General features: G+C 48.8%; 1 protein-coding gene across 4 annotated transcripts in view; it reads left to right on the top strand.

Annotated features, from left to right (window-relative positions):
- C6H20orf194 (chromosome 6 C20orf194 homolog) overlaps window positions 1-16,001 on the top strand; it is a 167,854-nt gene extending 151,853 nt beyond the window's left edge. For 3 of the 4 annotated variants that reach the window (XM_031941745.1, XM_031941743.1, XM_031941744.1), the window contains 8 exons: window positions 366-501; window positions 1,346-1,432; window positions 6,787-6,893; window positions 8,441-8,515; window positions 9,284-9,489; window positions 10,327-10,392; window positions 10,989-11,082; window positions 11,989-16,001. In XM_031941745.1, coding sequence (XP_031797605.1) covers window positions 366-501; window positions 1,346-1,432; window positions 6,787-6,893; window positions 8,441-8,515; window positions 9,284-9,489; window positions 10,327-10,392; window positions 10,989-11,082; window positions 11,989-12,107 — 890 coding nt within the window. In that variant the 3' untranslated portion in view covers window positions 12,108-16,001. The remainder of the gene's footprint in view (window positions 1-365; window positions 502-1,345; window positions 1,433-6,786; window positions 6,894-8,440; window positions 8,516-9,283; window positions 9,490-10,326; window positions 10,393-10,988; window positions 11,083-11,988) is intronic. The other variant, XR_004230056.1, reaches the window with a different exon arrangement.
- Window positions 16,002-16,615: the final 614 nt, after the last annotated feature.

The following is a 16,615-nucleotide window of genomic DNA, read 5'->3' as shown; positions in this document are numbered from 1 at the left end:
ATAGAAGTAAAAAGATGAAAAGTCAGCTTGCAAGAAACAGCCACTGCAAACCATGTACTCCCAAAGTTTGTGTGCAAAGGAAGGGAGAATAAGAAGGTGGGAGCCTGTGATGTCAGCAGCAAATAAAGTACCATTTTTTTCTGCACAGACAAACCTGTTCCCCTAAGGGGCTGGAAAAAGGGAGATATTGAAGATGTAGGAGGAAGAAACAAGTGAGAGAAAGCAAGGGCCTCAATTTTGTGTAAATGTCAACTGATTAACTTCTTCCACTGTAACTGTGATATGAGCATTTCTCTCTTATCAAGGAAAATGTGCTATTGGAGGTTCTTTTTGTAGTCTGAAATGTTCCTGGTTTTGTTCCCCAGGTCTGGTAAGCAATATCGTATTCACTAGTCACACCACGGAGCAGAGGCATCCTCTCCTTGTACAGCTGCAAAGTCTCATCCGAGCAGCAAATCCAACTGCAGCTTTCATTCTTGCTGAAAATGGGATAGTGACCAGGTGATTACTTATTACTCCCCAAAACCCCAGAAGCCTCTGGCTCTTCCTGCCAGCCCGGGACTTAGGGCTACCTAAAAAAGTGACTTGCTGCTTAAAATACACGGTCATCCTTTTGGTATAGTCATTTTCACCATAGACTTTCAGCTATATTTCAGATTTTCACATTTAAGAAATGTCAACTGATGTAATTCCCTGAGGATTTACTGGAGCTGAGGGAGAGAAAGAGTGTGTTTGAGGTCAGGAGCAGGGCAGAACAACCAGTGTACCTTATGCCCAAATAATGTTCTGTTCTGAGGCTTCCTCACTTTTGAGAATAAACTCATTAGGTGAGAGTACCTTCATATCAGCATTAGAAAGATGGGGAAATAGCATCAGTTCAGTTTGAGGGGCAGTTAGCCCAAGTTAAGTCAGAATTTCATAGATTTGATTCCAAATTGCAAAAATGCAAAAGAAGAATTGCAAATTCCAAATTTGCAAAATGCAAAAAAGACTGAAGGATTGTCTTTAATACAGAAACATTTTAATGAAGTAAAATGTATTAGTAGTAAGTTCAGGTAGGATGAAATAATAATGTATTTTTGTGATTTTGTGATTTTCATGAATTGATTTTTTTCATATATAATAACTTCATGAGCTTGGACATGTCCCTTCTCACCTCCAAACCACAATTTCCCCTTTTGTTTAAAAAAAAAAATGTGGAGGTGAGTTAGACTACAAGGTTTCCTTTAAGTTCTAAAATAATCTATAATCCTAAATTGTTTTTAAAAATTGTACATTGGGACTCATGCTTCTAGTTATCTTAGACCTGAGTTATGTTGGACCTTTTTCTTGTCATTTCCTACAGGAATGAAGACATTGAGCTGATTCTTTCAGAAGACAGTTTTTCAACTCCTCAGATGCTGAGAGCTCGCTACTTAATGTTCCCTGGCTGGTAAGTCTAATAATTAAGAAAATAAGACAAATACAGACAGTCTTTACTGATCAAAGAAATGGAGGGAGAAGGCAGGGAAAGAGAAGAAAACACAAGTACCCCCCAAGATGACCAAGCCTTGTGGACAGCCCCTTTTTAGTGAACATTTGGGGTCCTGGGGCCAGAGTTTTGTGACACAACTAGAGAGGCTTGATGGATGATGTGCCCAGCAGGAAGATGCTGCTCATCAGCAGCAGCGAATTTTCATAGCATTGCTTTTGTTTCCTCTGACTCCTGGCCAGCTTGGGTAAATGGCATCAGAATCAGGGCATCGCCATCTCAAAACTGTAATCAGCCCAGGTAGAAAATCAGAGGAAACCCTTAAGTTTTCCGTGTCCCTTCTCTTTCACAGACAGTCTTTTGGACTCCCACAACGGTTGCTAATTCATAAGTGGACTTTTCATTTTTCTCTTCTGCCTGGTCAACTTTTTATCAGGGAGAAGAAAAAAATGCAAAGCAATCTTTATTTTGAGAAGATTGTGCTTCCAAAGAAGGTCGAACTTTTCGTTTCACTGAGAGATCCCTGGATTCTCAATGGTACTGTTAGAACCTATAGTCAACCCATTTCTGACCCACATTTTTTGACTTCCTCTTTCTAAGACATCTGTCCAAACCCAAGGCCCTCCTCTTTCCTCTCTCTTTAATGGCTGATATTCTCTAACATGTATAGGACTGCTTGCCATCTTGGGGAGAGGGTGGAGGGAGGGAGGGGAAAAATCGGAACAGAAGTGAGTGCAAGGGATAATGTTGTAAAAAATTACCCTGGCATGGGTTCTGTCAATAAAAAGTTATTTAATAATTAAAAAAAAATTCAGTACACAAAATAAAATAGGTAATATTCATAAAAAAATGGTTGATATTCTATCAAACTGTTTCTTTGGATGGATCAGGAGTGAGACACTGAAACAGAACTTAGAGTATGATCCTCAAAGTTAGTTTTCTGTGTTGATTGTGGGAACAGCTTAAGTCTAGTTGTCAGCAGAGGCGAAGCCAGGACCAAGTAATTCACAGGCCTTGTTTCCATGTGCAGTAGTTTGCAGAAACAACATGACTTCTTATGCCAGTTGAAATATTTTGAAATAAGGGTTTTTTGAATGTAATTTGGAGTCTTTTTTTAATATCCCCTCAGCCTGTAGCACAGCCTTGAACCTAGGAGGGGTTCAATGAGTATTTGTTGCCCAAATGAACTTAGTTCAGTCCTCAAAGATGCCTGGAGTAGAGTAAACTGCCCCCTTTTATGTTCACATAAATAGAGAAGCTTCCAATGAGCTCGTGACCAGGGCTAAGCAGGGGCCTGCCCCCTTCACTCAGTTCTGATTCTCTTCAAGGCTGCCCACAGCCTGATTTCACTTCTCAGTGAGTGGGAGAAGTGGACCAGTTAGTTAGGAAAAGATTAAGGGGAGAAGACTCCTTGTTGCCCCGCCTGGTCTCGGGCACCGGGGTGCTGACAGGCCAGTGTTCCTATGGCCTGGGTCTCCTGCGGCCGTGTTGGGGCAGCGCTGCTCACTGCAAGGGAAGCAGAGCAAGGATGCCTTCCGTCTCACAGCAGGAAGCCAGCCTGCGCACATCTTGTTTTGTTTTCATTCCCCGAAGGAAAAACTCGTCCACCCTAGAGCCAAGGGGCCTTTAGCACCAAGAAGTCTCCCCGGCTGAGCCAGGAGCTTGCTGCTGGGCGGGAGGCCCTGGGCAGGCCCGTTTGTGCTTGCTCTCTGGGGCTTGGGGCCGGGCGGCTCCTGCCCAGCCTGTGGGGGCCTCTGCCCCCCATTTCTGTGTTTGTATCCTAAAGGAGGGCCCTTGCTGGCGCGCTTCCTCCCGGCTGCTGGATGCGAAGCTGATGCTCACGCCCCCGGTGCAGATGGCACTTCTCGGGGACGGCTGGCTTTCTGGGCTCGGGAGCTCTGACCAAGGTGCCCTGGTCTGGGCCGCAGGCCTTGTTCTCTCCCCGAGGAGGCAGGTTTTAGAGACGTTTTCTCTGGGCTGCAACTTAAAGGCGTGAGGCTGAGCCGTGAGGTCAGAGAGCTTCCTTCTGATAGCTTTGGACCCTACCCCCAGAGACTGCCGGGCCTGCCCCCCTGGGAGTTCCTGGGAGAGAAGGTGTGCGGGGGGGCCACAAGCTCCGGCTGTGTGCCTCGTGCATGGGGGCCAGCCGGACTAAGGAGAACTTGTCCCGGAGGCCGCCGAGCCACGGACTTCTTCCTGCTGCAGCGGCTTATTTGCTGAGGCAATGCCCTTCGCTCCCACATGTGCCCATTAAGTGCCCGCTCCGTGCAAGGTGCTGCCTTGGTAGAAAAGGACCCAACATTAAGTCACATCTCCTTGGAGTAGAGGTTGAGGGTTTGTGTGTTTCATTTCTCTCAAACAACGAAGCACAGTGATGGCTGGAAGAGTCTGACTTAAGTTTTCTATCCCCTTTCAGCACCTAACAAAGTTCTCTGGACACAGTTGGGACTTAATGAGTTTTGTTTAATTGAATTTGGGCTAGAATCGGAGTCACAGAGGGAACCTCAAAGGTCACCTGCTTCCTTCTTCCACCCAGAACAGGGTTCTCAGAAAAAAAAGTGTGTTCCCATGTAAAACTAACAAGTAGGTATTTTCTGAGACAAGTCCCTTGATTGTTTTGCTTTGTTTTTTTGGTGAGTGACTTTCCAGGGCCACACAGCTAATTAGTATCATCTGAGGTCAAATTTGAACTGAGGTCCTCCTAACTCCAGAGCTGGTACTTTGTTCTCTGCACTACCCGGCTGCCCCTAGTTCCTTTGATTGTTAAACAGCTTTTTAGTTCAATTTCTTGAGCTCCCTCTGAGTTCTACTCAGAGCTAGAACTCTATACAAAAATAAATAAAAGTGCCCTCTCTCTGCCCTACTGAAAAAAATACTAAGCAAAAAATACTAATACTCTTCCATCCCTGTCCCCCAGCTAAGAGTTGGCTTGGAGGAGCAGGGACCAAAGAGCTTAGAGACTCTTGCTACAGTAAGGCCCCTGGGTTGGGGCAGTGGCAGTGAAAATGCAGAGAAAAGAAACAATGGAATGATGTTGAGGCTTCCTGTGGAAAGAGAGCATCAAAGAATTCGCATTGGCTAATAGTAGAAGTGTTTTCTTCTGAAACAGATCAGAAGGAGGAAAAGGACTAAAGCAGCTGAAAAGCTTGGCTGAAAGCTATTGGAGGAGCTCTGGCGGATGATCCATATCTTCTTGTTAAAGAAGGAAGCTAAAGCTCCTTGGAAGAGTGGAGTTGGCTGCTTAAAGCTAGGCAGATCAAGAAGGCTTTAGGACCCACTGTGGGCCGGTGCTAAGGAAAAGACAAGTTTAGAACTGTCTTTGGAGCAATGGAGGGGCCTGCCAAGCTTATGCTAGGCCCTGGGCTGCAGCGCACTTCCATTTCAGTGGCATCCAGCAGACGGGAAACAGGACCCCGGATGGACATCCAGGGCTGAGGATTGGGAGGTTGGCAGTGATTGAGGGGGGAGAAGCGGAAGAAAAAGGGATGCATTCTAGGAAGTTGAGGTAGTCATGTTGAAGTCATGTTGAGGTTCATGAACAGGTTTAGGGTTGTGATTGGAGAGAGAAAGGGTAGTGTGCCGGCTGGTCATTGTGTGACTCAAGGCAGGTAGGCTTTGGGGGAACACTAGACACTTGGAAGGGATCCCTATGGTTTCTGCCTCTCATTTCTTCCAAGGGGAGTTGTGACTAGGCCTCCACTATGGCCAGCATTCTTTTCTGGGGCAATCTCTCCCAAGATTCCCATCACCTTTGTAGCCCAAGCCAGTTCTTCCCTTTGGGTCAGAACTGGGTGTAGAAAACGGCTCTCCTTTTCACTTCAGTGAATAAAGTGAGGGTGTAGCAGACGGGAACCCTCGGGTCCGATGGTCCCCACTGCTACCTCTGACACAAGCAATCTGGGGCGAGTGTGTTTCACATCCTCCCGCTCTCCGAAAGTCTCCTGATTTTCTCAGCTCTAGGAAACAGTTGGTGGTGGGGCCAGGTCTTCATCCTGCCTCGCTATCCCTCTGGGGAGGCCCTGCAATGGCGGGCACAGGAATCGGCCTGCCAGAAGCCGTGCCCTGTCAGAAGGAAAGGCTTTCCTGGAGGGGCAACAAACTAAAGGACCACATCCTTCTCTTCCCATCAGTCTGAGGGCGCTTTCCCAGACCTCCTTGGATGGGAAGTTGCTCTCTGAGAGATCCCAGTCTCACAACTAATGAAACATCTTGCCGGGAGCTTCCTGGAAGTCAGCAGAGAGGGGCAGTATCTTCCCTCTCGGGCTTCTGGAGGAGGTAGTATCCCTGGCTTTCTTGGCCAGTGGGAGTTCATGGATTTCCCTCAGAAAGTAAGTTGTTGGGAGAACAGAGGGGGGTTCACCTTTGGATTCCCCAACAGAGCCTAGTGTTACAGGGATACAAAGGCCTTTGAGGGAGACTGTTCTTGTCATAGCTGTTAGTATTGGCCTATGTCTATTTCCTGTATAAAGAGAGATCAGTTTGGCTTCTGGAACAGACTGAAGGCTCTCTTTCTTTGTTATATCTTGTTTGTGCTGGATGTTTGTGCTCAAGTATAAATGAGATATCAATTAAGGCAGGTTAGTAACCTTCTGCTCCCCTACCTACTCCCCTCCTGTGGTGACAAAAAGGCTTCCCTTTTTGTTCAAAGCAGCTTCATTATTAGTAACCATAAGAAGGAGTTACAAAGACCACCAAGTGTCAGGAAACCAGCTGGAATGTTTGGAGTTTTTTCCTCTTAGTATAATAATCCTAAACCCACATCTGCTACTTTCCCCAGTCTAGAAGATGGCTTTTTTTCCTGAGAATAGCAGAGATCTTCCATAGACTCATGATAGAAAGGTTGCTTGAGTTTCCCCATCTGTAAATTGGAAATACTAATGCTGACCTGACTTACAGTTTACAGACAGAAGATGCTTTGTAAATGGTCAGCTCTATAGAAATGGGAGCTGGCAGTATGACCCTTCCCCCTTCTTCCAGAAAGGGTCCCAAGTAGCACCCTGCAGGAGAGGGGATAGGGGGTAGCACCAAAATTTCACAGTCCCTAAAATAACAGGGAAGGTAAATCACTTCCCCTGGACTTTGGAAAATCTGTTGTGGTGCATGGTGAACACACAGTCCTGAGCCGCTGTAGCTGCTGAGCCAGAGAAGAATGCTGATGTAGTGGGCAGAGCCCCTGGAGTGTGCGAGGGGGCAGAATACTCAACCCCAGGATTGGGGAGCCAGATCTGAAATATACTATATACAGAAATGAAAATCAAGTACAGTATTAACATTCAAAAATTGAATCATGTTTTCAAATGTGTATTTGTTTGAAGGTATGAAGGTAAATTTCGTGCAGGGGCTGTCTTCCCACCAATGGTTCAGATCTGTGTCTGGTTTGGCCGTCCCTTGGAGAAGGCTCGTTTTGTGGCCAAATGCAAAGGTAAGGCTCCCTGGAGTCCTTGGGAATGAGAGAAAGGAGGAATTAATGCCCAAGAGGCAGGCTTGAGGCCAGCCTAAAACCAATTGACCTTTCTCTGGATGAGGTCTGTATTACTTAAGATCTTAAACCTGTAACCCAGATCGGCCTGAACTTCTTCAGGAGTTTCATTGCCCCATGTTCTGCTGAGAGCTGGGTCCTAAGACTATACAGCTGTTAGGACCAGGTTCCAGATTATGTGTTCTTCATTCTGGAAGAGGACCATGACCTCAGGGAAATAATGTCATGATGTGCAGGTGAATTTGAATTTAAGTTAGGGAGGGCTGTACAAAGTCACCTGCCTCACTTTGCCCATCTGGGTCCCATGGCCAAAGAGAGATCAGAAGTAGTCTTGATGGCCCTGGATGCAGTGGGAGACCTCAGCCCTTTAAAGCCAAGGCCTTTCTCAGGTCTCAGTCAGATTGGGGCAATACCCATTCGACCCTCCAGGTTTCTGGTCAAAACAGAAATAATTGATATTTAATTCACTCTGAGCCAATCAGGGCCCAAACAGTAATCAAATGGGAGAACCAGGCCTCACATTGATTTGGCCAAGTGGGAAGCTGGAAAAGAGGTAGGCAGTCAAACTTAGATATTTTTTTCAGTCTCTTTTTTTTTTTATAGAAATCTATTTGTTTTTGCTGAGGCAATTGGAATTAAGTGACTTGCCCAGGGTCACATAACCAAGAAGTGTTAAGTGTCTGAGGCCAGATTTGAACTCAGGTCCTCCTGATTTCAGGGCTGGTGCTCTATCCACTCACCACCTAGCTGCCCCTCAGCCCTTTTTTAATAAGCAAGCATTCTTATTTCTGAGCTCCCTTTGTCTAGGCTCTTGGGGCCTTATCTGATCTCGTGGTCTACCCATAGAAAAAGCTCCCTTTTCTCTTTTAACCCTGTCAAGTCAGTCAAAAAGCATTTATTAAACATCTATTGTGTGCTAGGCACTGTGCAAAGTGTTAGAAATAAAAAGAAATTTCCCCCAAAACATCAGTCCCTGTCCTCAAGAAGCTCAGTCTAATAGCATGCAAAGTAGTATATACAGACAGATAAACTGGGAATCATCTCAAAGGGAAGACGCCAAGGGTAAGAAATACTAGGAGAAACTTCTCACAGAAGCTGGGATGCCAGGAGGTAGAAACAAAGATGGAGAGATGGAGAGTTCAGACAAGGGGGACAGGCAGTGGGTGGAATCAGGAGGGGAGCGTTTCTTGGGTGAGGAACATGAGGAGGCCAGTGTCACTGAGCGTGGTGTGTGTTAAAGAGTGCGATGGAAGAAGCCTGGGAAAGCATGGAGAGACTAGCCGGGGTGGGCTGTCTGTGGTCTGGCAGACTGTGGAAGAAGGGCAGCACAGTCGGGCCACGCTTGAGAAAGGGCAGTTTGGCGGCCGAGTGGAAGACAGACTGCAGCGGGGGAGACTGCTTAGGACAGTGTCAGAGGACAGAAGGGGCCTCGGCGGAGAGAGAGGCCGGCAGGCAGGGCACTGACAACCCTTTCCTCCTCTTCCCGACAGCAATCAAGTCCTTGCTGCAGCCGAGCCCCTTCTCTGGAAACATCTACCACATCCTGGGCAAAGTGAAGTTTTCAGGTAATTGGAGGCTTAAACTTGGGAACACTCCTCTGTGAGTCCTTCCCTGAGGGAGACTTCCCTAAGGGACCTCCTCGCTGGATATCTTCTCCCTAACTCTGCAGCTAATTACATACTTTCCAAACTAGAATCCAGATTACAAGGTTGTCTGGTACATTTACTCGCCTTTATTTCCTTTCCCTAGCAATTATTGTTCCGCCCATTTCAATTGTGAGATGAATGAATGAGATCTCCCACTCTTTTGATCGCTGGAGATCAGAGTGAGCCTTTGGCAAGACTTGTCCTGTTTCTGCCAGTCCTTTTGGGATTTACTTTTGCCCCAGATTTCCTTATTTGAAGAAAAGGAGTATAAAGAGTGGGAGGAATACACAAGGGGAAAAGGTTCCCTCAGCATGGCCACATTCTCTTGGCTGCTGGAGATGGAAAGATGCTCTAGCTGAGAAGTACCTTGGCTACATCTTCCGTGAAGCTCGGGGAGGAGGGAAGGCTCCAGCACTGCCTCCGTACCAGCCCAGAGGCCGAATCCTAACCAAGACTTCTATTCCCAGGGAGGCTTCTCTTGGCCGCAGTTGCCACTGCAGGCTCGGAGGGCCCTCGGGAGAGGAGCACCTGGTACTTAAGCCATACCTGATGATAGCCGTGAAGAGGATGTAATTGCCAGGCTCGTGTGGGAATGTGATCCCCCTTTCCAGCCTTCCTCTAGCCCAAGTGAGAGCTGCCATCGGGCCTTACTCGGCCTGTGCCTCAGACTATTTTCTCTCCTTGCAGACTCAGAGAAATTGATGGAAGTTTCTCACAACACACTCATGAATTCCTTAAGCATTGTGCCGGCTCTGGAGGGTCCTAACCCACCCCCAGATTCCCGTGGAGCTCCTCGAGATGGCAGCGCTCAGCAGGAGAGCTACCTCGTCTTCATCGGCTGCTCTCTGAAGGAAGAGAGCGTCAAGGACTGGCTGCGGCAGACTGCAAAGCAGGTGGGGCTCCCGTGGGGCGGGGACATTCCTGCTGGGCACTGGTCCTGAGGTGGGCACCGGTGTGGGCAGCCCCCCGCCAGCAGCCTTCCCTGGTGGTCCGGCCCCCACTGAGGTAACTTTCCATCGGCCCCACCCAGGGCATCAGTGGATCCTCTCTCCTTGGGCAAGCAAGCCCGGGAGATTCTAGCACTACCTCGCTTCCCCTCTCAGTGGCCTTTCCAGGACAGCCTAGGCAGGCAGCTATTTGAACTATGCCAGGGTTTTATAAGAGTGGGGTGGATAAAGAAAAGGAGAAACTAGACAAATGCCTTTGCTGTGACACTGGCCAAAGCAGAGGCAGGTGACTGGGCCAAGTCCAGTAATTCAAGTCCCTGTCAATGAAAACCAAACTGTTCTGGGGCAGCCCTTTGAGGTTGTCAGCTCCCTGAGAGGTGGGGGCATTTTGAAGGGAGCCCCTAGTCTTGTATGCACACAGTTCTCGTGTCCTGGATCAGCCTCCCTTGGATTCTGCCCTTGGGATGTTTGTTTACTAAGACTTTTAGGATGGACGAAGACTGTTAAAAGCCCCAGGTGTCTAGGACTGGGTACTACTCTGTAAGTGAGGGCATTAGCTTTGCTAGCACCATAGTAGCAAGATCCCCAGGCTGGTGTGAGCAGGCTCTCTCTCCCTCTGCAAGGGGCTATCCTTTCACCTTTACAGAAGGTCTTCCATCCCCACCACTGTCCCATCGGGTGGCACTCACCTGGGGGGGTCTCTGCTCCTTTGCTGAGTGTGCCCCTCTGTTGCCTACTCCATCTGTCCTCTGCTCCTTTCCTGATTCCTAAATTTCTACACAGAAACCCCAGAGAAAAGCTCTGAAAACCAGGGGGATGCTGACGCTTCAAGAGATCAAGAATATTCATGTAAGTTGCCTGCCCAGAAGCTAGACCTAGCCTAACTTACTGAAACTGGGTGAGGGTTCTTGGAGCTCTTGAAGATCTATGGGCACTTCAGGACCCAAGCAATGGAGAAGCAGCTTCCTGCCAGGAAACATGTCCTTGGGCCCACCAATGAGCAGAGCCATTACTAAGACTCCAAAGAGAAACTGGGTAGAGTTCAGCCCCCACAGAGCTGATTTTGCTCTGATCCTGGGTGGATTAATGAGAGCAGCTACTGGGTTAGGGGGAAGGGGAGCTGTCAGAATATAAAGCAGAGTACACTTCTGCCCCAAGGAGTGATGCCAGAGGGGCAACAGCCCCCTGCTGCTGGTACAAGGGTCAGAAAGGTATTTGTTCCCCCGGAGTGAAGTGGAAACTAGCTCCACTGGGGCTGCTCTCTGTGGAGTCTGTATCCAGATGATGAAGATCGACCTGTGAAAGATTAGGGGGAGGGGAGAGAAAAGGAGGATGAGAGAGGCAGGCTCTCAGCCTGGGAGCAAAGGAAAGGCTGTCAGAAACATCCAAGGGGAGACCTTGAGCGTGCACAAACCATTTTTGATGATCTCTGTTGTCTCCTACAGGTGAAACGCCACCTGGACCCCCTGCCTGCAGGTTATTTTTATAATGGAACCCAATTTGTCAACTTCTTTGGTGATAAGACTGATTATCACCCACGTATCCTTGAATGTCAGGGCTACGGAGAAAGCCAGGTGTAGGCTCGGGTAGATTTTCTTGTGGGAGGTTTGAGTTGCAGTCATTGTGCAACCCGGGATCTACCTCTCCGGAGGGATTCCAGACCCCCTGCAATGACTGAGGCAGATCTGGGAGGGAACAGTGGAGGCAAACGCTGCATCGACCCCTCCGACAAGCACAGCGTTGGGCCGGGGAGAAGAGTGTCTCCTCTTGTCCCACTCATTGCCCCTGCAGAGCACAGAGCGGGAGGCTTTTCCAGGTCTGCAGCAGGGGAGGGGGCCAGCCCCAGGGAGAGGACTGGAGGGCTCCGAGGAGGCTGACAGCACAGGGAGGCTGAGGCCAGGGAAAGGAGGCAGGGAGCAAGCTGCTGCTACCTCATTTCAAGGTGGGAGCCAGGGAGTGGCTTGTTCCCTCATGGGGGAGGGAGGAAGGCAGGGAGAGAGTGGGTGTGATCAAGCTCTCCATTACCTGCTTCGTGATGCAGGCCCAAGGCCTGCTTAATTGCAGCAGATTACTCTGGATCGCGGGATTGGCTCCTTTTGCCTGGGGATTTTTGTCCAAGGAAACATGGGTCTTTTCCCTGCTGCTGGGCTCCTTAGGTAGAATCTGCTTCCCCTGACTTCCTCATTCTGGGATTGGTGGTGGGTGGAAGGGAGAGGCAAGGGGCCATCCCATCTCCTTAGGATCACCCTTCGGACATTTCCTTTCCCTGACCCCAGCCCAAGACCTGTCCCACTCCACCGTGAAGGGCCTCTGTCCAAGGCAGCTTCAGCCAGCTCACCCTTCCTTTCTGCCTGCCCGTAGTGGAGCAGGGAGCAGAATCAGGCTACTGATCATTAAGCCTGTAGATTCCAACAGACAGCATTATATTCCTTAATTAGGAATTAGTAATGGACCAGTTTATGAATGATTATGTGGAAGAAGCAAATCGGGAGATTGAGAGGTACAACCAAGAGCTGGACCAACAGGAATACCCTGACCTATTTGAGCAGAAGCCTCCCCGCTAGCGCAGAAGGTTCTCCGTGCCCAGGCAGAAGTTCCAGGGCACGTGTCCCAGCAGCACGGCTGCCACCTCACATGTCATCCCTGTCCTCACACTCTGAGACACTCACAGGCTTTCTGGCCTTTGGTGCTCTTGGATGTGTCCAAGGACGGGTTTCCTGGCAGGAAGCTGCTTCTTCATTGTTTGTGCTGTCTCATTTGCATGTGGTCCTGAGTCAAGATATATAGTGCTTTCCCACAACTGTCACCTGGACTCTTATTCCCTTTTCTGAGGGCAGAGAAGCATAAGGGATTGGAGACATTCCATGCAGTGGTCTCGGGGGGGGGGGGGGGGGGGGGGGAGAGGGGGTGAGCTGGCCTGTCCCTTATATGCTGTCTGCAGCCCCGTCCCGTCTCAGCCTGAAAAATGAGCCTGTGAAAAGAGGCGTGTGCTGTTTGTTGTCTTGTGGGACTGGGTTAGGTGCTCTTTGAAGTAAGGGAGTACCAGAGTTGCATGCAGGGTCCTCCCGAGCTCGAGCTCCCTGCACGTTACCTTTCACTCCTCCAGCATTGCCCAAGTTTCACATTAGTCTGGAGGAAGCCTCTCCCCCTCAGCCCGTGGCCGCTTTATAAAGCTGATGATGAGAGAAGGTGAGACTTCTTGCCTCTTGGATGGGGCCCAACCAAGGGCCCAGTGTCCCCCTCTCTCCTCAGCTATGGTCAATGCCCAGGCTCCTTAGATTCCTGCAAGAGACGATGAATGAGGACGGCCCCGTCTGGGAAACTCCTGTCCAGTCACCTGTGATGTGAGGAGAAATGGCTGGTTTCCTTTCCCTTCCAGATTGGAAGAAGTTCTAATGGGGTAGATCATGTCTCCCAGAGCTGGCTGTCTTGGTTTTGGAGACCATTCCAGCACTGTTCCTTCTCAATTTAGGAAAAGTTAAGGGAGAACATCGAAGTTCTTGGTTAGCCAGCACTATTATGGTTTAGAGCCGTTTCTTAATTGCAGGTTTCCAAACAAGGAGATAGGGAAGGAGGTCAGGAGTCTTGTCTCTCTCCCAGGTGCCTCCCAGGCTGGACTTCCCCCACATAGAATCTAACTCTGCCTCCTTGCTCTCCCTACTTCCACGGAGCCTTAGATCAGCTCTGAGAGGGCAGAGGAGGTTTGGGTTTTTGCTGTGGCGTGACTTCCTCCCAGTCCTGGCCATACCCATATGATGCAATAAAACTTAATTGTGGAAAATTTACTCCAAATCCCCAGGCCTCCTCACCGTCCCTGGCTTTGGCTCCCAAGGGAGAGCAATGTCACCGTCTTCCAGTAAACAAATTCACAATATTTTTTGTCTCTTTTGCCCAAGGAAACAAGGAAAGTGTTTGGGGTCCTACTATTCCTTCCACTGGTTTCAGTAGGACATTAAAGCAAGTGTGACTGATTCTTGTTCAGAGCACACTTGGCATTGGGTGTCCCCCAGCGCAGCCCCTTGGGCCGGAGCGTGGGCTCAGAATCCCAGGTAACCTTTCTGTTGTGGACTTTGGCGTTGTCATGTTGCAGCTTAATCCTTGAGCCCTCCCGAGCTTAGAATATAGTCTTGTGCATGCCTTAGGACTTGGTAAAACATGTGGTGTCTTTACAAAGCACATAGGGGACGCCATGATTGAGCTTTGGCTCTGGGGGGAGAAAGCCTCGCCCCAGGGAGAGAGCTCCGTGATGGATCCCACGAATTCTCCATGCATGACTGCATGTGGGTCTTCACTGTTCTTAGTGCCTGCTAAGGTTAGTGTAGCAAAACTGTCTTCAGGGGCTTGCCCGGTTTGGAAGCCGGTTGAAGGTAATTGTGTTGGGGAAGATAACGATCTGTGTTTTAAACTGGGATGATAAGAGCCCAGATTCTCTTCCCCTGGAAACTTCGCACTGAAAAAGGCATCTGCAAAAGGAGGTGCCTGAGCGAGCGTCGTCTCCCAGACCCCGCTGGGCCGGCCACGACAAGGGACTGCGCCGCCGCCAAAGCCATACGGATCCTTCGTCGCCCGGGCAGCCATGTGCCTGGTGCAGCAGCGGCAGGGACGACGGGCCGCGGACTAGCTCCTTGTCTCTGCTTGGGGATCAATAACTGTGTAGACTTTTAAGTGCAATTGATTAAATAATAGATGAAGATACTGTAGCTTTTTTGTTTTGCCGAACTCTTTTTAAAAACTCAGAATTGTGCAGCCTTGGGGGTGGGGGTGGGGGTGGGGGACACACCAGTGGGTCAATTCATTCAACTCTTGCTATGAAGTTTTACACGAAACTCTAATTATTAGAGATTGGGGGGAAGCCCCAGCAGCTCTGGGGTCTGAGAATTCTGCTGCACAAAGACTCCATTTTTAAAGAGAGCGTCGGCTTCCTGGCCTTGCCATCCATAGCATAGACCCTCACGCTGCTGTATTGCTCACTGCGCAGTGTTCTTGGTGACTGACTGACTGTATAATCCCCATGGAAAAAGTCTTTTCACCAACCTGTGGTACTGTTCCAATTTCCTCTCCTGCGTTGGGATCAAAGACTATGTGATTACCTCAGCTCTGAATACGAAACTGTGATTTTGAAAACGTTCATTTTTCAATGTTTGAAGCCCAAATGGCAAAGCTGTGATGAGGGGTGACCGCTTGGAGCTGGGCGGGCCAGAGGGCAAAGCTCTCCACCCCCATACTGTTCATTCCCTTTCCCCTCAGATTTGAGTCTGAAAGGGAGAAGCAGTGTTGGTGAAAGGACTTTTAAGTATAACACACCATGTTAACGTAGTTGAAGAGTCTTAGCACATCTGGCTAAACTGTATAAACTCTTTGAGGACCAACGCCTGTAAATGGTGATCCTGGAGCTTGACGCCTATGCCAGGCCTAATTGGACCTGGTCTGGCCTCTGCTAAATGAACTCTCAATGAGGCTTCCAAAAGTGGGCCACCTCTTGGTTTGGGACGGTGGCTCTCCCATGGTCCGCTCTGGGATGGAGGGTAGTCTGAGTCCCCCAGGCGGGAGGCCCTCAGCTACTGTACAGCCTGGGAGAGTGCCATCCCTCAGAGCGGCCAGTGGCCCAAAAGAAGTGCCATTACACTGTGTCTTATCTTTTTACTGTGGGGACAGGAACTGAAGGTTCCCAGAGTGTAGGCACGTGTCCTCAAGGGGTTTACCTGCTTTTTGCTGACCTTGTTAGCAGCTTAGGTTTTGTATCACCCGGAGTGAATGAGATTTAGAATTTCTGAAGTTATAGTTGGTTTGGTTTTGGGTGGGAGGGGGGGGGGTGCAATCACCTTATCCAGGGACTTTTTTTTAGTGCCCTGAGCCAGGATTTGGACTGCAGCTGTGAAGCCCACAGGCAAGACCCTGAGCCCAGGGGATGGCCAAGGAAAATTTCTCTCCAGATTCTTTGGGGATTTTGGAGAATTTGCACAGTGGTAACCTTTGGGATGTCCTTCCGGGTTCTATAAACTGGCAAAGTTGTAACTAGGATAGAAGCTTGTAAACTGTGAGTGTCCAGCTGCCTGGGGGAAGAGAGGTTAATTGTCAACGGATTTGTAAATGTGTCTAACAACCTGGGTTAGACACACACTTCAGAATTGTTCAAAATTATCAAATGTCACCCTCGAGCTCATGGACAATGTGCCAAAAGCCACTTTTATACTAGCTTTTGATGCTTTAATATTTGCAACTTAAGTTAAAATTTTGTTTTTACAAACACTACTGTAACTTCAGTGAGACTGAATGGTGTGGTTGAAGCTTTCTGGCTTATTATTGTATTTATTACACTCAATTCAGTGGGTCTATAAAATTAGCTTCCACTTATTTTTATATTATTTGACATATTTGTACCTGCGGTTTGTGTCTGTGACTTTTACATTTGTAATTCAGACTTGACACTAAGAATCAATAAACTATTCACCGCTAAATCAGATGTCTTTTTGATTGTTAAAGTGGGTTTGAGCAGGATTCAAGAGCGCTGGAACATGGAGAAGAAAGTCAGAAGCCTGGGAGAAAGGCAGGGCAGAGTCAGGCCCCAGCAGCCACTGGTCTCTCTTCAGTTCCCTCGGTGTCCCCAGGCTTGTCTGTGCATCCGGAGTTGTTCCATCGAGTGGGCCAACAATGGCCCTGCCTTCTCCCTTGTTCAGGCTCCAGCTTTGGAAGAGACTCTGAGAGACACTGCTCCCTTACTTGTGGACAAAGGGGAGGGTGGCTGTGTCCCCATGCAAGGGTGTCTGCCTGCACCCTACTAAAGAGACAAAGTGGGAGGCTTAGTAATGATGCAAAGATGAGGTGAAGGGCTCAGCTTGTATGATAAGGTTGGGGGAGGGGGAGAAGAGGTGTCCCAGAACCAGGGTGGGAAATCATGGTCTTCAGGATCCTGAGTCAAAGTCTCCTCACATTCAGTCCACAAAGTTATCCTTGGAGAGCCAGAGCTACACACAGCTTTAAAGATCATCCAACCCCTTCATGTTACAATTGAGAAAGCAGGCCCAGAGACGTAAGGTCACATTGGTATCAACTAGTTGAACTGTGACTTTTA

This window comes from Sarcophilus harrisii, chromosome 6 (assembly GCF_902635505.1).
Source record: "Sarcophilus harrisii chromosome 6, mSarHar1.11, whole genome shotgun sequence".
NCBI classification, from domain to species: domain Eukaryota; kingdom Metazoa; phylum Chordata; class Mammalia; order Dasyuromorphia; family Dasyuridae; genus Sarcophilus; species Sarcophilus harrisii.
Note: the sequence above shows the minus strand (reverse complement) of the source record. Positions and strands in the feature narration are given on the sequence as shown.